Here is a 21757-nt window from a genome sequence, read left to right as displayed (position 1 = left end):
TAATGGACTTGTGAACTATGTACTTTGTGAAATGTTGGCATACATATCTGACCACCCGTAACTCAAGGAGATTGATATGGAAAGCCTGCTCCATAAATGACCATTTGCCCTGGGCCGTGATGTGGCCTAAGCGGGCCCCCCATCCCATGAGTGAGGCATCTGTTATAACTGTGAGAGTGGAAGGTGGACGTTGGAAAGGAATGCCCTGTAACATGTTTTGAGGAATTGTCCACCAGAGTAGGGAGTTAGTGATGCATGGAGGAATGGCGATGGTCTTGGAAAGTTGGTCTCTGAAAGGCTTGTAAACTGTTGCGAGCCAGGACAGGAGAGGTCTCATGTGAAGCCTGGCCAAATTGACGATGTAGGTCATGGAAGCCATGTGCCCGAGGATCTTGAGGCAGTCGCGGACCATGACAGTCAGCACCGATTGTACTGCCCTGATAAAGTTGCATATGGTTGCGAACCTGTGCTCGGGAAGTGTAGCCCTCGCTGTGACCATGTCGATGAGGGTGCCTATGAATTCCAGTTTCTGCGTTGGGAGTGGGGTGGATTTTGCGTAATTTATGTGAAACCCGAGGCTGAGTAGAAGGGCTATTGTGGTATCTGTCATGGCCTTCGTCTCATCGAAGGATGCGCCTTTTATGAGGCAATTGTCCAGATACAGGAATATTATGATGCCTTGGCGTCAAAGTGAGGCCATAACGACTGCCAGGGTTTAGGAAAACACCCTGGGGACCGTGGAGAAGTCAAATGGGAGCACCCTGTATTGACAGTGCTGGATGCCTACCGTAAACTGTAAGAAACGTCTGTGAGCAGGATGAACCGTAATGTGGAAGTAGGCATCCTGGAGGTTGAGAGCCGAAAGCCAATTGCCTTGATCAAGCACGGGAATGGTTATTGATAGGGTCACCATCTTGAAACAGTGGTATGCAATGTATTTGTTGAGGTGCCTGAGGTCTAAGATGAGTCACCACCCTCCCGTCTTCTTCTGGGTTAGGAAGTAGGTTGAGTAGAAGCATTGTCCCTGGAATTGTGGTGGTATGTGTTCTACTGCGCCCAGTTGAAGATGATGCGAAACCTCTTGTAGGAGGATGGTTTCGTGAGAGGGGTCCCTGAAGAGGGACAGGGTAGGAGGGAGGGAGGTAAGAGGGATTGTGTAACCAAACTGAATCAGATCCAAGACCCATTTGTCCAAAGTGATGAGGGACCATTGGTGGAAAAAGGCCTGGAGGGGGTGGCGGAATTGAAAGGTATTGGTTGTCAGTGGCAGAGGACTGGCTTCCTGGCTCTCGACCTGACCTTCAAACCTGCTGTTTGCTTGATGGTGGATGGGGTGTGACGTGCTGTTGTTGTTGCCGTTGTGGTCTACAGCGCTGAGTCCTTTGTTTCTGGCAGAAATTGTATTTGGGTTGTTGTCTAAACGACTCTCTTGGGCGTTGTTAAGCCTTACCTAATTCTCTTGAACGGAGAAGTGTACATTCCGAGGATCCTGAGAGTCGTATTGGAGTCCTCAATAGAATGCAACACCTCGTCGGTTTTAGCTGCGAAAAGGTTGGGCTGGTCAAAAGGCAAGTCCTCAACCTTCTGCTGTAGATCCCTAAGTACCCCAGATGCCTGTAACCAGGAAATCCTGCGAAGCATAATCGCCATGGCCATAATATGAGCTGCGGTGTCTGCCACGTCCATGGCGGACTGTAAGCCTGTGCAGGAGATAGTGTGGCCTTCCTGCATAATATGGAGCAAGGTTAACCTTTTGTGCTCTGGAAGGTGCTGGAGGAGGTCTTGGAGCTTGGAGTAATTAGCGTGGTCGTAGTCCGTGAGCATGGCAGTATAGTTCGCAGCCCTGAGGAGTAATATGGCTGAAGAGTAAACTTTTCGGCCCATAATGTCCACTTTCTTGTGGTCCTTGTCTTGTGGGGTCGTTCTAAGGTTAGGCTGTTTACTTTTGTGTCGCACCGAGTCTACCACTAGGGAATTAGGAAGTGGGTGAGTAAAAAGGAAGTCCATATTCTTTGGAGCGATAAAATATGTACAGTCTGCCCTCTTATCGGTTGGAGTGATGGAGGCTGGAGTTTGCCAGATATTGTCGGCCGGGTCCATAATAGCCTCATCTATAGGTATAGCAATTCTGGCTGTAGTGTACAAAGACGACGATATTGCTTGACCTGCTCCTCCTGGAGGTCTCTTTCCTGAGCTATTGCAACTCTTTTAAACAAGTCTTGAAATTTTTGTGTGTCATCTCCAGACGATGGGGCTTCGGTAGTGACCGCTTCCCGTCTGGGGAGGAGGAGGAATTGTGTAGAGGAGACCTGGTCTCCCCTTCAGAGAGACAGTCGTGTGCCTCCAAGGAGGCTGGAGAATTCGGTTCAGTGGCAGATGCAGTAGCAGGAGGCGAGGGAGGAGGCGGCCTGGAAATAGTGGAAGAGGGCCGGTGGTGACTCTTCTTCGGACGTGGCTCCCAGGGTTGCAATTGAGTGGTATATGGCGGAGGTGGGTAGCCATACTGTTGCGCATACCATGGATGCGGAGGGGGAGGGTATGCATATTGAACTGGAGCTGGCTGCCAGGATGGAGGTCTATGTGCTGGGCTAGAGTGTTGCGATGAAAACCTGCTCCTCGATTCGGTGCAGATGTCACTGACCGAGCGAGAAGCGACCGAGAAGCGGCAAGACCTCACAGAGCAGATAGAGGAACCCGGGGACGGTGGTGCCGAGGAGGTGTGGCTCCACACCGGGAATCGGTACCGCTTGCGCCTCTGAGACGGTATGGCTTGGGTGGTGGTGGTGCAGACAGCAGGGGTGTTGACGGTGCTGAGGCTTGTTCCGGCACCGGAGCAGTTGGAGGTGGTTTGTCGGCACGGGCCTTCTTCGGCGCTGGGCTCGGTGCCGTTTTGGCACAGCTCGGTGCCGTGTGCTCTTTCAATAGAGCAGTCGGTGCTGAGGACGGCTTAGGTGCGGTAGCGGTCGGTGCCACTGACTTCTGTCTTGGCTCTGAATGAGCTCTTTTATGCGGTGCCAACATTGTAAGCTGCACCGCACAGGGGGTTCCCAGCCTATCCTTGGTGCTGACCCGTACTACCGATGGTGCCAAGGATAGGGATGGAGTCGGAGAGAGACCGGTTTTGGAGGTCGTGCAGCCAGAGTGGGCTGGCAGTTGACTTTTCTCCAGACCCTTACCCAGTTGAGGTGGTCTAGACATCATAGGAGAGTCCTCTGAGGAAGGACGTAGGGACTTTTCGTATAAGAGTCTTTAGTCTATTGGCTCGGTCTCGGCACGCCCTCGCTGTCAATTTGGAGCAGTGCAGGCACTTTTGAGTCTTGTGCGCCTCCCCAAGGCACTTAATACACTTGGAGTGCCCCTGGGAAGCGGACATGGCATCCCAACATGACTCGCAACGTTTGAAGCCTGGAGAGCCGGGCATGAGGGATTGGGGAAAAGCGGCAAGCCGCAACGAGAATTTTTTTTTTTTTTTAACAAGACTGGGAAGGAGAATAGGGCTAAAAAACTTGTATAATGAGGTAACTAGGGATTAAAACGGGGTATTTAACTATTTAACAGAAGTAAGGAGAACGGTCGGCTCCGTCTGCTGCCGAGGATGGTAGAGAAGGAATTGAGGAGCCGCGCACGCGCTCAACAATTCCAGCGACACTAGAGGGCACCATAGCGACTGTGTGGCACTGCAGAAACTGCTAGAAAAGTCGCCACTCGCCGGCACGAGGACGCACCAGCACCCAAAGTGGAGCACCCATGGGGACCACTCGAAGAAGAATCGTTAGCCCATCCTGACATAGGATGTTCACCAGACTTTTAAGATAGCAGTTTATAACATTTCTGCTAAGATTTTCCTTAATCTTACTCCGCTGCTTTTCTTTCTTTTATTAATAAACCTTAAGATTTTAGATTCAAAAGGACTGGCTCAGTGTGATCTTGTGGGTAAGATCCAAAGTGTAAATTGACCAGGGATTTGTGGCTGGTTCTTTGGAACCAAAAATACCTGTTTGAGGTAGGTGAGATTCGGTTCTATAACCCCTCACCTGTGTGTTAGGCCCAGGGCTGATTGTGGCACAGGGAGAGCTGGGGTGTCTGAGGGGTTTTGCTCGGTGTGACCGGTTTGTGATTTGTTTGGGAAGGTCTCCGATCTGGGGCTCTAAAGAGCCCTTGTTTTGAGCAATTCGCCCTGAGCGGATGCCCTCAGCAGTGCCCAGACCCGGCCCGTCACAATTACCTGTCGGGGGCTTCACCTGCACCCTGAGTTTCCTTGTGCCCCCAGCACACTTATTCACTCCTCAGTTCCTCACCAACATAGAATTCAGGTGCTCCACAAGAGCAGGGAAGGAGGCCAGGTTAGGGAATGTATATTGACAGCATCTTGAAGAACCACAGTTACTGTAAGGTCAGTAACAACTAATTGTATTCATATGTATTTCACACTTTTATGTCTACTGCAGCTAAGTCCTTGAAAGGTCTCCCAAATGCAGTGTCATCCCTTGCATGCTGCTGAATTGCATAATGCAAAGTGAAAATATGAACCAAAGACCATGTAGCCACTCTACAAATGTCTTGGATAGGGACATGAACAAGGAACACTGTTGATGAGGCCTGCGCCTGGGTTGAATGGGCACAGAGTGGAGGGAATAAGGCCTTTACCAGGTTGTAGCAGGAATGGAAACAAGAAGTGATCCACGAGGAGATCCTCTGGGAGGTACCTGCCACTGCAACAAAGATCTCCTGAAGAGTTTAATGCACTCTATGTAAAAGGCCAGTGCCCACCTAATGTCCAAGGTGTGTAAGAAGAGGTCCCTTGGGGAGGGATAAGGTTTTGGGCAAAAAATGGCTAAAACACGTCCTGGGAAATATGGAACTTGGAAACCACCTTTGGCAAGAATGCTGGATGCAGTCTGAGCTATACTTTATTCTTAAAGATTAGCATATAGAGTGGTTAAGACATTAAGGACTTGAGCCCAGTGACCATTCTCACCGAAGTGACAGCTACCAGGAAAGCTACTTTCACAGACACGTACAACAGAGAACATGTCACCAGCAGTTCAAAGGGTGGCCCCATCAACATTGGTAGTACTAGGTTAAAGTCCCACTGTGGCACCGGGTCCCTCTTGTGTGGATATAACTTGTCAAGAGCTTTAAGGAAACACCCAACCCATTTACAAACACTGACCGGCTCCCTGACCCAGGATACAGAGATTGCTGCCAAATGCACTCACAAAGCAGCTATGGCTAGTTCCCGTTATTTTAGATACAGGAAGTAGTCCAAAATTAGGGGAATCAGCACCTGCAAGGACTAAACGTTCTTTTACAGGGAGTAGATAGAGAACCTCTTCCACTTTGCAAGGCAAGTGGCACACATGGAAGGCTTTCTGCTGAGGACATTTTTGACATCCTTGGTGCATGCCAGCTCCACTGAATTTAAACATGGAGCCTCTAGGCTGTGAGGTGGAGGGCCTGGAGATTGGGATCCTGGACTCTGAGAGAGTAAGTCTGGAACCAATGGGGGGGGGGGAGGGGGGCATGTGTCCACTGACATGTTCAGCAACATTGTGTACCAGTGCTGAACTGGTTGAGGATGGAGAGAGGCTGTTCTCAGTAGTGACAGATGGCAGAACAAGGAGCAATGGTCTCAAGTTGTGGTGGGAGAGGCCCAGGTTGGATATTAGGAAAAACTATTTCACTAGGAGGGTAGTGAAGCACTGAAATGGGTTACACCTAGGGAAGTAGTGGAGTCTCCATCCCTAGAGGTGTTTAAGTCTCAGCTTGACAAAGCCCTGGCCGGGTTGATTTAGTTGGGATTGGTCCTGCCTAGAGCAGGGAGCTGGACTTGATGACCTTCTGAGGTCTCTTCCAGCTCTATGATTCTATGAGTGCTGCCTGGGCCACTCCGGTGCTATTAGGATTACCTCTGCTGTGCCTTGCTGTATCTTGAGCAGCTCCGTGTGAATTAGGAAGATGGGGGTGAATGCACGCAGGGGGCCAGGACTCCAGTGAATAAGAAAGGCATTTGCTAATGAACCCTAACAGAGGTTGAGATAGGAGCAAGAGGCAGGATATTCTTGTTCTGTCACATAGCGAACAGGTCCAGTCGTGGAATTTCCCACCACAAGACTCCAATCTGCTATATCCGGCTGAAGGGACCAATCATGGCAATGAAAAATCCGGCTGATGCTGTCTGTTAAAACATTTTGGACCCCTGACAGATAGGAGGCGACATCATGTGCATTTTGTTGTGGATACAGAACTCCCATATGGTGAGAGGCGATCAAACTATAGGAGAGGAATGAGCATCATCCTGTTTGTTTATATAAAACATCGCTATGGTATTGGAGGCCTGAACCAAAACACACCTGTCGTGGAGTTTCTCGCTGAAGGTTTTACAGGCTAAATGCACTGCCCTCAGCTCTTTGATGTTGATATTTAGGGGACTTTCTGCTGGTGACCATGGACTCTGTTTTCAGATCACCCTCATGGGCTCCTCAACCCAGGTCATAGGCGTCTGTGAGCAATATCAATGAAGGACGAGGCATGCAGACACGGATCCTAGCACACAGGGTGCGATGGTCTAACCACAACTGGAAAGAGTCGAAGACCAATGATGGCAAGGTGGTTACACAGGGGTGATGGCTAGGTTTGGACACTCAGGCTAATCACGTCTATAGCGGGCACAGTCTGGCAAGCTGCAAGTGCAAGCTAACATGTTCTCCAGCAGCCTAAGCAAATTCTGGCTGTGCTGGTTGGGAATGCTAGCAGGCTGTGAATTAGCTTGCTAATGTTGATAAACCAAGCATGAGATAGCAATGCCTTGGGCAGCAGCTGAGTCTTTGTGCGCCCTTATAAACTCTATCTTCTGAGACGGAGTCAGAATGGATTTCTCTACACTGAGCACCAAGCCCAGATGTACAAACATTTAGTTTATGAGGCCTCATGTCTCGCCACGTGGTCACTTGAAGGACCCTTGATTAGCCAATTGTCCAGATATGGATAAACCTAGAGGCCCCTGTGGCGAAGGAATGCTGCCATGACCACCATACACTTTGTGAACACCCTGGGTGCTGCTGACAGGCCAAACAGCAGAATCGCAAACTGGTAGTGGGATGAGCCCAGCATGAAATGGAGAAACCTTCTGTGGGACAGGATTATGGACACGTGGAAGTATGCATCCTTTAAGTCAAGAGCAGTGTACCAGTTGTCCAGGTCCAGAGACCTGGGATGCCAGATAATGGCAGCCAGAGAGCCCATCCAACATCAGAGCTTTTTCAAATATTGGTTGAGGCCTTAGAGGTCAAGGATGGGTCACAGTCCACCTTTAAGGAAGTAGTAGTAGTAGAAGAAGAAGAAATCTGGGCCCCTAAACTCTTGTGGAGCCTCTTCCATTGTTCCCAGCTGAAGGAATGATTGCACCAGCTGCTTGTGAGAGGGGTCTCTGAAGAGGGCGGGGGAAGGCGGGTGGGAAGGAGGAGTAGAAACAAACTTGAGTGTTAACTATGTTATGAGGTACGGGGAATGTAAATCTGGATAGAGAATCTGTCAATTTCTTTGAGATATCTGGGAACCAGAACGGTTCTGGAGCTATTATTGTCACCTTGGATGAATTTTTCCTGGACACGCTCAGGGTCAGTGGAATTGGAGAGGAAGTATATGTTCAGCCTGGGGACTAGGGGATCAGAAATGTACTGGACCAAGATCCCCAACTCTCATACTCTGAGAATGAGTTTTTCATCCTTCTTTTTTCCTTGGAAGCAACAAGTTCTATGGTTGGATGATCCTACCTGAGAAATAAGTCTTGAATAATAGTATTCTTTACTGACTACCCAGGGCAACTTGCAAGCTGTCTGCTGAAGTTATGCACGAGCACATGCCGAAACACTGGTAAGTGTACTAATATTGGAGCAACTGTGTGATGGATACAGTAGTTCCATAGGTGTATAGTTTCCTTGGCAGAGGAGTGGAGTTTGCTCTGCTGTGTTTGTGTATATCAGTGGTCTCCAACCTTTTTACACCCAAGATCACTTTTTAAATGAGACCAAGCCAAGATCTACCACCCCGCCCCTTCCTTGAAGCCCCGCCTCTTCCTTGAAGCCCCGCTCTCTCTATTCTCCTCCTCTCCATTTGCTATCCCCAATCCTTATACTGCTGCTTTAAAAAAAAATTCTTTTGTAGGAAGAGGTTTTTCTAACATTTGGCCAGTCTAGACTGGACCAAATGTCAGAAAAAAAACCCTTCTTTTGGAAGCCACCTTATTCCTTGTGGAAAGAGGAATATAGGGGAGACCAAAAGAGCCTGTTTGCTCTTCCACTAAAAAAGCGGAAGAACAAATGCAACCCTGGATGCACAAGAGTTTTCTGGGATATCTCCAGAATCCTGAAAAACTCCTGCAGTCTAGCTGGACCCTTGCTGTGTTGAGACAGGATGTGTAGTCTCTGGGGTGGGAATGAGGGATTTGGGTGTGGGAAGGGGTGAGAGGTGCAAGCTCTGGGAGGAAATCTGGATGCAGGAGGAGGTGGAGAAGGGGACACTGGCTCGGGGAGGGGCTCCAGGCTGGGCAATGTTGGGATACTAAGCAAGGGTATCATGGGGTATAACAGCGGGAGCTAGACGCAGCCTCCCTGGGCTGAGTGCAGAGCAGCCGGGCTGGAGGGAAGAGAAGTGGCTGCCCGGCCAGCTGGCCATGGCACTCAGCCAGGGTGCACCAAACTCCATGTGGGCAGGCGCAGAGGAGAAGCCGCCGATCAGCTGGAATGCGGGGCAGCCTCTTTCAGCTGAAAGCCACTGTCAGCTGGCTGGGGTGTTTCAGCCCTCCCGACCTCCCAGCTCCCACCATTCCTCGCAGCTACTCACCTGTGTTGTTGCTCGGTGAGTAGCTGCTCCTCAAATGAGGAAATCTAATGTAAATGTGCTACGCAAGTGCGCAGTTCAGAGAGGGCTCAAGAGCTACTCTTAGAGCCCCTGAGATCTACCGGTAGCTCACGAGCTACTGGTTGGTGACCACGGGTGTATATAATACATGGATGTGATGTTTCTGTGCACACCCAACAAATGGCCCTGGACTCAAAAACATTTACGTGAAGCTGGGCTCAAGAAATCCACATGCTCTGTATCTGAATGTCTAAGTGGTCTCCCCATTCCAGTGCGGAGGTGTCTGTCAGTGTCTTTGATGGTGATAATGGAGAGAGAGGTTCTCCCTTGCACATATTTAGAGGTTCTTTCCACCTGTTTAATGACGACAGGATTTCTGGGGGCATGTGGATTTCATATTCAAGTGAGCATACCTGGCTAATATATAGGCTTCACCTTTGCTACAAAAAACAGCTGAAGTCTGGCATGCTGAACAATGTTCCCTCTAATTTTTTCCATCTATGTGCAGAATAATGTTTGTTATGTGCACCAAGGCATGTGCAGATGTACACCAATAGAAACACATGCTGCCGGCTGTGGGCAGCTGTGAGAGTTCTGCTAATCAGCTGGGCAGCACCTGAATCTCTCCTGAATGGCCGCTCAAGCACACAGCTCACGGGGAACACTGATGCTGTTACGTACATGCAGGAGGATGTGTTCTCTAGAAGCTCAAGATAAGAGTTTACTGATGTTTTCTGATTAATTTGAAGTTGATTTCTCAGACTGACTATGGCTCAGAATCTTTCTGCAAATGAACTCATTATCTAAACACAGATGACTGCAGATTCCTTTTCTCATGAGATAAGCTGAGACTTCACCCCACAACTCTTCATGGTATTGTGAGGCAACTGGACATTAAATGAGCATTACGATAATATTAACCTCCACAGTACCAGGACACATGTGAAGAAGGATCTCTCACCTCCACCTTGTGGGCTGATTTGCCTTAAACCAGGGCTCTGCATGACAGCACCTCTCACTGGATTCTGAGCTGGTGGAGCAGGAAGGGTAGTATAGACCACTTGGTGGTTAGTAGGAGTTCTTGGTATGGGGAGCTTAGCAGCACCTTGAGTTACTGGACGATGCGTTACATTCACTGTTGTCTGAGCTGGAAGAATAAAAAGAATAACCAACTGGAGTCAAAATAATTAAAACTGAGTTCCTCATTCAAAATGGAAGTATCTTGATCCATGTGAGCTGTGAAAAATAAAAAAAGTCTCTATGAAGTGCTAAACTAAATGCATCTATTTTAAAGATGTTAAGGAGAATATTGAGGAATGTTGTCAGAGAAAACCTGAAGTATTTGTGTTAATTTCATATAACGTAGAAATGCCAAAATATATACAAATTTTACATAAACAGAAGACAAATATATAATATCCAAGAGAGACAGGCCACTGTTAAAGAGTAAATTCTTACTTAACACGTCTTAAATGTTCAAAACCACATACGTTTTACTATTACTAAATCTCCTCTGCAAAAAGTAAATTGTATCCTAACTGTAAGGAAAATACAAAAAAGCCTGGGTGGTAAGTATGCTTCAACATTAATAGTAAATAGTGGGCGACAGAGCAGATTTCATTAGAGCAGTATTTCCCAGTTTTATTTGGCCCCGGAACCCTTTTAAACTTGAAAGAATTTCATGGAACCCCTAATTGCAGTCTTATATGTGAAGCTGAAAAAGTAGACCACAAATAAGTAAGGATAATAATAAACAAATGCTAAACAAGGTAATGAGATCAACATTTAGTTTAATTGCACATATTTAAAAACAAAAATCACATTTAATGTGTACAAAAAATAAAGCTAAAAAATATGCATTATATTGGCAGTTTTCAGTGCAGTATTTCTTCTTCTTTTCTTGGCAAATTCTTTTTATATTTGGTTTAATATTGGAAAGTTGGACTTGCATATCTGGCATGGCATTCAGTCGATTTCGTTTTTGTTGCTGTGTAATTCGAGAAGCCAGTGTTGCACAAGTATGTGCTGGTAAAGGGTAACAACTGACAAATTGCACGTCTTGATAAAGCTGAATATTCTTGACATAAGCTGCCCCAAAATGAAACTTCTTTAAATTTTTGTATTAATTGGCTGTCTGAAGTGATTTTGATTAGGTTTTCATAATCTTATGCAGAAAATCCAACTGGCTTTTCTGTTATACTTAATGGATTTCAAATCCAGTTACTGTTGTCATTTATGGTTGGAAAATACTTCATGAGGTTTGTGTATAAATTGCAAAGATAATCTGCAATGTCCTGGCCAGGAGGGAGGGAACAAGAGGGGACTTGGGGAAGGCTGCCAGAGCAACCTGGGAATGCAGGGTCCTGGGGGGAGGGGAGGGTGAGTGAGGGAGATTTGGGTTTGGGGTCTGGGCATGAAGGTGATGCTTACCTGGCTTGGCACCCTGCTGCAGCAGGGAAAGCCTCCAAGGAGCATGCTGTCATTCCCCCCGCACAGGGGCCGGGAGAGGGAGCTCAGTCCCTCTCTCTCCATGCAGCAGGGATCCCAACACAACAGCAGCATCAAGTCAGGCTTCCTGCTGGCAGGGCGGGGGGGTATTGTGTGTGTGTGGGGGGGAGGAGGGAAGGAAACCCCGACCTTCCCTGCCAGACCAGACTCTGCCGCTTCCCCAGCAGGATGGGGAGGGGCAAACGGGAGAGAGAGTGGCAGTGCACAGGGGGCATGCCCCAGGGGTGTGTGCATGTGGTGGGGAGGGAAAGGGCAGAGCGCCGGCATACCCTGAGAGGGGGTTAGAGCTCCATCCGAGTTCCGCGCAGACCCTGCCAAGGCGCAGGAGGCAGTTTAAAACCACCGAGATCTGGAGCAGCTACTCAGTGCCTCAGACCCAACCACTCCTCCCCCTTCTGGCAGGAGCAGCTGCTGTAACAAGCAAAGGAATTTCCACAGCAGCTTAGCTACCAATGCTGCCCAAGAACCAGTGAGGCACTAGTGGTAAGTAGTGTTATTGCAGCCCCTTCAGGAATTCAACCCCCAAATGTGGTGCAGGTTACCGGTGCCTGAAAAACCCCTCCATCCGGCACTTCAGTGGTCCCTCCAGCTCTCGAGTAGCCAGAAACACTGCAAATACTGCCCTATAAAGTGGACCATGTTTCTTCTTTGGATTGCAAGGAGCTATATTATCCTCGTAGAGTTATATTATCCTGCTAGAGTTCTCAGAAGGATGTACCATCCATAGGCCAGTAACTTATTCTGTCATCTGGACCCTTCTGGCCTGACTCATCTACATTTCTCTGATTAAAACATTTTAATTTCTACAACTTTGGCAGAACCCAAAGAGGTCAGGAAGATTTGGCTGGAACTAAAAAATGAAAAACCTGCTAAAAAACAGAGTCAATATATTAATCTAAAAAAAGTTAATACAAAGAGACCAAACACCACCAGGTTTCAGAAGCCACTCACTATATTCACAGAAATATACAAAATGAATTTACCTGTAGGTAATACATGTATGGTGGTCTGAGAAGGCCCACTTGTTGGCACACCTGTCTGCTGCAGAGGAGTCGCCTGTAAAGGCTGCAGTGGGCGAGTCAAGGGCTGGGAGGATAAACCCATTCCAGACACACCCGACTGATTCTGCTTCTTGGCATCTGCTTCAAAAACAAAATTAAATTGTAGAAAAGAGCAAATAGAGATTGAAAAGGCTTTTGGGTCATCTAATCCCTTTCCCTGCCATTCCCAAACCACTGTTGTCCCACAACATGTTTGCCATCTTTTCATTCAACAAGCTAACAAAGATGCTCTACAGGACCCAGCACAATTTATCGTTTTTTATAATGTTTCATTCTGCTATTCTGTGGAAACACACTGCAGATCATGGCTCAAACAACAAACTTTTAACTATTTCCCTTTAAAGACCATGGACCAACAATAATTATTAGGCCTTATTTTTTATGTTCAGCACAGGCAATACTTAATTTCATCTCTTTATTCAGAGGTATAATTCTGCACACCTCCATTGGTAATTTTTTGTTCTACTTTGATGATTGCACCTTTCTAATTTTTGCAGACACATACGTTCTCTTCCCAACTTACTTAGCACTTACGGTATATGTACACTACAGTGGCACAGCTATGGCACTGCAGCTATGCTGCTGTAGCATTATAGCATAGATATATCATAACTTGGAAGAAATTTTTCTGTTAAAATAATAGTTAAGCCACTTCCAAAACGGAGTAGCAAGACTGATGGAAGAATTCTTCTGGCAACCTTGCTACATCTACATGGAGAGTTAGACTGACCTACAATGGCTCAGTGCCCAAATTCTTCACAGCCTTGAGTTACATAGGTAGGTCAATGTAATTTTTAAGTGTAGACCAGGCCTTGGTTTTGTTTTCTGAGTGAAAGTCACTTCCTCCAGCTCACAATTAATTGATATTGCTCTTCTCTGAATTCTATCCTATTGTTTATCAAAATGAATATTCTTGCCCTGAGATGCAGCTTACTTTGCTCTACTGCAATGATGGGGATATGTGGATGCAACCTTAGCAATGGCTTATTTCTTCAGCCAGCTTGTGGTAACTTAAAATAATTTTTCAAGTTAGGTAGAGAAATATTTTAAGTGCTTTATTAAAAGCCAGATAAATTACATCTCTACTGCATTCCTTTGTCCACAAGCATATTAACAAGTGGCAAGACATCTCTGCCTAGATGCTGTAAAGGAAAAAACCCACAAGGAAAAAAAATAGAATCTAGAGATAAAAAGACACACAAACATGTACTGAGGAAAGCCTAGCAGCCATTAATTCAGTTCAACAGCACACAAACAAATCTATCTGAATTCTGAAGCTATTAAGTAGCAGAAAACAAATCAGTACTAGGCTCTTGATAAAGTGTGAATAAATAATAGTGATATGAAAGAATATATTTTTGAAAACCCCCATGGGCTTCACTAACTATTAAAAGGCACTTAGAATAGTTTGTTCCACACTTCACACTTGATGAGGACACCACAAAAACCTGCCTGCTAGTAAAAATGAGAGAACAACATGGATGCACCCATGGACCAAACAACGGCACCTGATCAACTATATTATCATCCACCAACGAGACATTCACAAAGTCTGAATTACAAGAGCTATGCGGGCCAAAGGATGCTGGCAAACCAGAGATTGGTAAGAGCAGTGCTCAACCTACACATAGTCCCCTAAGAGTGCAAGCACCACAAGCTCAAAAGAATAATCTTCAACATAGCAAAGTGAAAGCCAAAGATGATATTTGATTCTCTCAAAGCACTCTACAGATCGGGGGTTGGCCACCTATAGCTCGTGAGTGGGAGCCACAGATGGCTCTTTTGAAGCTTGAGCCCAGCCACCACCCCACCCCCACTTTTTGCTCACCCTGCAGCAAGCAGCCCACATTAGCACTACAGCAGTGGCAAAACAACCTCCGCTGGCTGGATCTGGCCCATGGAGGAAGCAGGGAGCCCCCAAGCACTCTCCTGCTTGCTCCACCCCCATATGCCATGCAGAAAAGCTATGGCAGGGCTGTTTGCATTCCTCACACTGAGAGTCAGGAGAGGAGGAAGGAGTGGTGCCCCATGGCTCCTCCCTCCCCTAGCACAATCCCACAGCTAGTTTCTGGCCAATGAAAGCTGCCTGTTTCAAGAACAGGCAGCGTGCGAAGCAGCAATCCCCCCCCCCCCTCCCACCAGGGTCTTCGTCTCAGAGGACATGGCCACACAGCCTGTGGGGGGGGGGGGGGGGGGGGCGCAGCGCAGACTCCTGACAGAGAAATGTGCTGGGCTGCAAGTCTCGCTGGTAAGTTTCCCGGCCAGAGCCTGCCTTTGGCACCTCAGTCCCTCCTTCCCTCCAGCCCTTTGTCCCCCAACTCCTACCCCCTTAACCCACATAACCCAAACCCTTTGTTCCCCTCTTGAGCCTATACCCCATCCCAGAGACTACACTGCAATTCCCTGCCCCAGATCACAATCTAAACCCCTGGTCAAACACCCACCAGCACCCTGCATCTGCCCCCACCCCTCGGCCAGACATCTACTTGCACCTGCACACTACCTCCCACCCAGATTCTGCACCACTATCCCTATCCCACTCACTGGCAGCTCTGGCCCACATACTGGACCTCCCATTTTTGGCCCCACAGGCCCAGAAAATCCACTAACCCTGGGACCCCAGAAGAGTTAACCTGGCCTAAGACCCTGAACCTCAGTCCCTCCCTGCCATTCTCCTCTCCCCACCCAAGGGAGTAAGGTCTCTCAGCTGGGGGCCACATCTCTGAGGGTTGGAGATTTCTGGAGGGATTGGTGTTTTTGCTTCTCACTTGTGTGGTCCCCGACTGATTTTTCTTTGAGACAGCAGTCCCTTACCCAAAAAAGGTTCCCCACCCCTTCCATTGATAAAGACCATGTTGAAACCTTTTGTGTTGGACATCATATTTTACTTTATTTAAAAGTGAAGTCTAGCCAACAAGCCCCCAATTGGGGGTCAGCTCCCATCTGGCTGCAGCATCATAAAACTTCTGTACCCCACCCCCCAACCCAGAGCCCATCATATACCTGAACTCCCTGTCCTCAGTCCCTTTTACCCCCACATCTGGATACTCCTGCACCTTCACATCCCCAGCCCCCTGCCATAAGATTGACAGAAGGCAGCCTAAATGCGTGCATGAAGCTGGATTTGACCAGTTATGATGTAAACTTCAAAGAAAAGTGTGAAAAGATAGTTGTAGTTTGGCTTTTTTTTTTTTTTTTTTTTTGGTTTGAAAAGGTTGTGAACCCCTGCTACAGACCATCTAAATTTTGCATGGTTCCTCTGAAGTCAGCAGATGGCATAACCCTCATCAAAGACAAGAAGGAAATTGTATAGGGAGAGGATAAACACTTGAATAGTTTAGTCAAGGTGTTGGAAACCTCTGGCATGTAGAGTAATTGTTTTTAAGGCTTGTAAAACTTAAACAACTAGATTAACTGCTTAAAGCTCATAATAAATAAGAAAGTGGTTAAGTCTCTCTGGAGTGTCCTGGTTTCCCTTGAATCAAAAATAAATTGAACCATATGACAGGCGCCCATGCTGCAGCTCGAACCTCATCTGTGCGGCTGCAACTCTGGCTTCCTACTGGGGGCGGGGGAGAGAAGTGTGCGCATATGTCCCTGGGGCTCAAGAGTAATTATCAGGGCTGTCAATTGACCTGCATTAATGCCTGTGATTAATGCAGGACAGGATTAATGTGTTAATTTTTTTAACGCATTAATCGCAGGCGTTAATGCTACACAACCCCTTTGAAGTGCTGTTGCAGTGCTTCAAAAGGGCAGCGCAAGCGGAGCCAGGGATCAGCTGGAGTCCCCAGCAGATCCCTGGCTCCACTGTTGCAAAGTATATGATCTATCGAGTACAAAGAGCATGCACACGGGCCTGGGCTCCTCAGTTCCTTCTCTTCAATGGAAAAGCGTCATATCCGAAGTAGAGGGGAGGACGGTGGGTAGTGGAGCACCCCAGGGACACTCATCTCTAAGAATGTCAGTTACTGAATAGATGAGTAATCCTCTCTTCTCCCTCAAGAGATATCCCTATGGGTGCTCCACCCAGGTGACTGTAAGCAGTGCCCCTTTGGATAGTAGGGTCTTTATATCAGGCTGGAAGGCTGCAGACAAAACAGCTCTGCCCATTCTATCGTCAGCTGCAGTGTCCTGTAACAGGGCATAGTGTTGTACAAATGTGAGCTTTGATGCCCATGTAGCTGCCTTGCATATGTTGACAAGGAGAAGGAACGTTGTGCAGGAAGGCAGTAGATGTGGAGACAGAACATGTAGAATGTACTCTAATGGAGTCAGGAGGATGGACTTCTTTGAGCTGGTAGCACAGGCATATGTAGTCAGTTATCCATTTAGAGAGTCTCTGCTTGAAGATGGTGTTTCCCCGAGGTTGTGGTGCAGTGGAGACATAGAGCTTAGGAGTCCTTCTGGATGGTTTCTACTTAGATAGAAAGATAGTGCCCTCCGTATGTCTAGTGTATGCATGGCAGACTCAAAATGGTTGGTGTGTGGTTTCGGGAAGAATGTTGGTAAGTGAATTGGTTCATTTAGATGGAAGGAAGAATGTACTCTGGATAGAAATTTAGGCTGTGTGTGAAGCATGACTACCTTGAAAGAAGATGGTATATGGAGGGTCTGCCATGAGAACACCGAGTTCTCCCATCCTTCTAGCAGAGGTGACTGCAATCACGAAGGCTGTTTTCATGGTGAAGTGTAACAGAGTATGTGGCCAAAGGCTCAAAGCAGATGGCATAACGCGCATTAAGGACAAGAAGTAGGTCCCAGGGATGTGTTGGTGGTCTGATATTCAGGTATAATGCCTAAGTGCCCTTCATAAATCTTTTGGTGATTGGATGTGCAAATATGGTGGCATTATCTACCTTATGGTGGAATGTGGTGATGAGAGCAAGATGAACCTTGATCGAGTTAATAGAGAGGCCTGTGGATTCAAGTTCCAATAAATAATCAAGGATTGAGTGAAGGGGTGCAGAGGTTGGGGAGGTATGTTTTTGTGTGCACCAAGCAGCATACCTCCTTCCATTTTTGGAGATAAATAGTGCATGTAGTTAAGAGTCCTGCTGTTCAGGACAGTGAGTACTGGTTCTGAACACACTAGCTCTTCATGAGAGAACCACTTGAGTAACCAGGCTCTGAGGTGGAGACACTATGTTGGGATGAAGAATCTGGCCATTGCATTGAGATAGGAAATTGAACTGGAGTGGAAGGGGGATGGCGGGATACCTTCCCATCAGGAAGGGACACCATGGTTGCCTGGGCCATGCCAGTGCTATTAAGATGACATGTGAATTGTCTGTTCTGATCTTCTGTTTTACTCAGTTGAGTATGGGTGGGAAGGTGTTTAAATAAACAAAACCCAAAAAAACATGTTGGTCATGGGAGCAAAAAGGCATCCCCCCTGGAGTGGAATCCCAGGCCTGCTCTGGAAGAGAACTCTGGGCATCTTTTGTTATGGGCTGTTGTAAATAGATCAAGATAGGGAAACCCTCAGCATTGGAAAATGGTGCGTAGGACAGAATTGTCCAACTCCCGCGCATGTTATACAGGGAAGCAATGACAGAATGTGTCCACAGCGGTATTTTGGACACTAGGTGGGTATGTGGTGGATATAGTGATGTTGTATTTGAGGAACCAATTCTAGAGTTAGATAACCTCTACTTGGAGTGGGAATGAGCTCCACCCTGCCTGTTCATGTAGAACACGAATGCTATGCTGTCTGTCATGATCCTTAGATTGTGGCCCCCGATGACAGGGAGGAAGTGGAGGCAGGTGTAGCGTACAGTTCTGAGCTTGAGGAGGTTGATATGGAGGGTGGTTTTGGAAGTGGATCATAGTCTCTGCATTATGGTTTCTCCTGTGTGTGCTTCCTATCCCGTGAGGGATGCATCTATTGTGATGGTGATTGTGAAGTGTTCTTGTTGAAATTGAACCCCTTTGCATATGTGTAGTGGGATGGTCCACTACAGTAGTGAGACTTTGACTATAGATGGCTTTGTGAGGTACTTGAGGAGTGTGTGCCATTTTGATTTGTATACTGAAGCTAGTCAGGTTTGAAGGCATCTCATGTGCAGGCAGGCATTGGGGACAACAAAGGTGGAGGCTGCCATACGTCTCAATAGCTTGAGGCAGTCGCAAGCTGTGGCCTGTGGGTTAATGCTAATGGTGTGTATAAGACTGCAGATTGCTCTGAAACTTTCCTGTGGCAGTGAGGCTTGACCAGTTGTGGAGTCGAGAAAGTTGCCTATGAAGTGGGTTTTTTGGGTAAGTGTTAATGTTGACTTGTCTCAGTTTATTTGTAGGCCCAACTTTTGGAAGTACTGCATCGTCATCGATGTTGCATGAAGAGCGTGAAAATGGGTTGGAGACTTCAGCAGACAATTGTCCAGAAATGGGAAGATTATCAGGGCCTGCTTCCTTAAATATGCTGTTACCATACCCAGTAGCTTTGAAAACACTCGTGGTGCTGCAGAAAGACCAAAGGGAAGGACAGTGTATTGATAGTGATCATACTCAAGTGTAAATCTGAGGTAGCATCTATGTGGTGGGTGGATAGTAATATGAAAATTTGCATCTTGGAGGTCCAGAGCTGAAAACCAGTCTCCCTACACGCACCAGTGCTGGGACTATTGTGGAAAAAGGGAGCATCCTGAATTTTTGTTTTTGTACATATTTGTTCAAATCCCAGAGGTCTAGAATGGGTTGCCATCCCCCATTTTTCTTTTCTGTCAAGAAATAATGTGAATAAAACCCTTTCTACCTGTGCTGAGTAGGCACTGGCTCTATGGCTCCAAGGTGGATAAGGTGTTGCATCTCTGAACGGAATAATAGCATATGAGAAGGTCCCTGAAGAGGGATGGGAGGGGGTGGTGGGTCAGGAGGTAGGGATGTGAATGGGATGGTTTATCCTGACTGAATGATCTCCAGGACCCAATGGTCTGAAGTGATAGATTTCCAGTTATGGAAGAGTGGTTGTAAACAGAAGGTGAAGGATGGGTTAGTCACTGTAAGCACTGGGGAGAGTGGATTGCTTTCAATGTTCTTGACCGATACCTTATTTGCTTATTGGAAAGCTGCGGGTTGGGTCACCCCAGAAAGTGGAGGGCAACGTCTTTGGGTCTCTGGCGTTATTGGCAATGAGTATCATATTGTCAGTGCTGTGCGTGGTGTGAGTAATAGGGGTATCGCTGTCGCTGGTATGGCTGATACCCGTATTGTTTCTTCTTTGGCATACGTGTTTGTGGAAGAACTGAAGGGTTGCTCGAGAGTCCTTCATGGAGTGGAGGACCTTATTGGTATTGGCAGCCAAGAGCATATCAAATGGAAGATCCTCTATTGCAGTGTGGATTTCCCTTGGGAAGAAGGAATATGAAAGCCAGGATACACAATGCATGACTGCTGTGGCTATGGACCTGGCGGCCGTGACCATGACATCTAGTGCAGCTTGGAGTGCTGTGTGGAATATAATAACTGGCCTTCAGAGACCAGTGTCTGAAATGCTGTTTCTTGTATTGAGGCATGTCATCATAAAAGTTTGTATTTTGGAGTTGTTTCTGTGGTCATATTTTGCTAATAGCACCACGTAATTGGCTACCCTGAATTGCAAGCAGGAGGAGGAGTATACTTTTTGCCCATATGCCACTGTCCTTTTATTATCTTTGTTGGATGAAGTGGTCTTGAATTGTTGGTGGTGTTTGTTCTTCTGGTTAGCTGCTTCCACTTCTAGCAAGTTGGGAGCAGGATGTGTGTAGAGGAATTCAGTGTCCTTAGAGGGAACAAAGTACTTCTAGTCCACATGCTTGCTTGTGAGTGTGATGCAGGCAGGGGTCTGCCATATAGTTTGTGCAGGCTACAGGATGGCTGCATTATTTCGGAGGTAGCAGTGACTTACTTCACCTGTGAGCTTTCCTCCAAAGCAATACTGAAGTCATCCACCACTCTCTTAAAGAGGTACTGAAAGTGGAAGAGTTCAACTGTAGATGTGGTGGGCAGTTTGGCTTGTTGGCGTAAAAGGGGTGCCCCAGTGGTCATAGATGAATCATCCCTTGTTTGTATGTCCAGTATAGGGTCAGAATTAAGAGTCCACATCCACTTGAAAGGTTGGCAGGGGAGGGTTATGGATTTGCCCAGTGTAGCAGGACAATTAGTATGTCGTGCTCTGTAATGTTCCCAGTTACCTCAGTATAGCAGACAGCCAGGGAATGGTATTGGTGGTGCCATCCAGGAGTGGGCATGCCACAGGTATTGTGTGGCACGTGTATTTTGCCTGCGTGGGACCCTATACTCAGATGGGTAATAGAGTAGAGAAAGGTCTTTGTTCTCCAACTCATCTTCCTCCCCACTGGAAAGGTAGTGAAGAGAGTTGCAGGGTACTGGCAGTATTGTGTTTGTGGCCCCTGGTGAAAATCCCCATTCAGAATAGGAGACCCTGGAGAGGAGAAGACTGAAATCAGCTGCACTGTGGAACTGGTGCGAGCAGAGTGTGACTGTGGTGTCATGCTGAGGTGAACTGGAGATGGCATCTGGGGAAGATGAGGAGAGAGTGTTGGTTCAATGTGAGTCAGAGCAGTTTGTTGCTGCATTGCCAAGCAGGCAGGCATCCTTGGCAACTTCAAAGGCTGCTGAGGTGGGTAGTGTGACTGCTATACTCCATCTCCAGCCGGGGATGGCAGAGAAGGAACTGAGGAGCCTGGACTGCACATGTGGTATTTATACTCTGACAGCTTCTTGGGCAGGCAAAGCACATGTACAGACCAGGGGGATGGGTACTGCTGAGAAAATCTCTGATCAAAGGTGCTGGGATGCACCTTCACCAGAGTGGAGCCCCCTCATGGACATCTCTCGAGGGAGAATATTAGGTTCTCCTGTGGACTCATCATTTGTAGTATGCATCAAAGCTAAGGAATGCATCACTGGAGCAGGTGGGGTCTTGTTGCAGCTGCCCCATCTTCCAGAGGACTGTTCTCTTGGGATGGACTTCACCTAAGTAGGGAGGGAAATAGACTTCTAGGATGGAGGCTGGCTCAACTGATTAAGAGAGCTTTAAACTAGGAATTTGGGGGAGATGGTTGGGAGATGTCCAGGTAATCTCTACGCCAGATTTTAACACTGAGAGGGAGGAAAACGAAGTAAGAAAGGATATAGCTGGGGGTAGGAAAACGTACATGAGGAAGGTTAGGGTGGATACCAGTCTAATAGGTCATATTGGAGGTACAACGTCCGTGCCAAATTGGCTAAAGATTGTGAGTGAGGCCAAACAGCAAAAATTAAGATGTTTGTACACCAATGCGAGGAGCCTAGGTAACAAAATGAAGGAACTAGAGCTAATGGTC

General features: G+C 47.2%; 1 protein-coding gene across 4 annotated transcripts in view; it reads right to left on the bottom strand.

Annotated features, from left to right (window-relative positions):
* ATF7IP (activating transcription factor 7 interacting protein) overlaps positions 1 to 21757 on the bottom strand; it is a 170038-nt gene that overhangs the window by 10635 nt on the left and 137646 nt on the right. For 2 of the 4 annotated variants that reach the window (XM_089780759.1, XM_075935194.2), the window contains 2 exons: positions 12354 to 12512; positions 9824 to 10009 (listed from right to left, as the gene is read on the bottom strand). In XM_089780759.1, the coding sequence (XP_089636885.1) occupies positions 9824 to 10009; positions 12354 to 12512 (345 nt within the window). The remainder of the gene's footprint in view (positions 1 to 9823; positions 10010 to 12353; positions 12513 to 21757) is intronic. The other 2 variants (XM_075935202.2, XM_014575834.4) reach the window with 1 other exon arrangement.

The sequence above is a fragment of the Pelodiscus sinensis genome, chromosome 1 (genome assembly GCF_052426305.1).
Source record: "Pelodiscus sinensis isolate ZL-2025 chromosome 1, ASM5242630v1, whole genome shotgun sequence".
In the NCBI taxonomy this organism is placed as follows: Eukaryota; Metazoa; Chordata; order Testudines; family Trionychidae; genus Pelodiscus; species Pelodiscus sinensis.
Note: the sequence above shows the minus strand (reverse complement) of the source record. Positions and strands in the feature narration are given on the sequence as shown.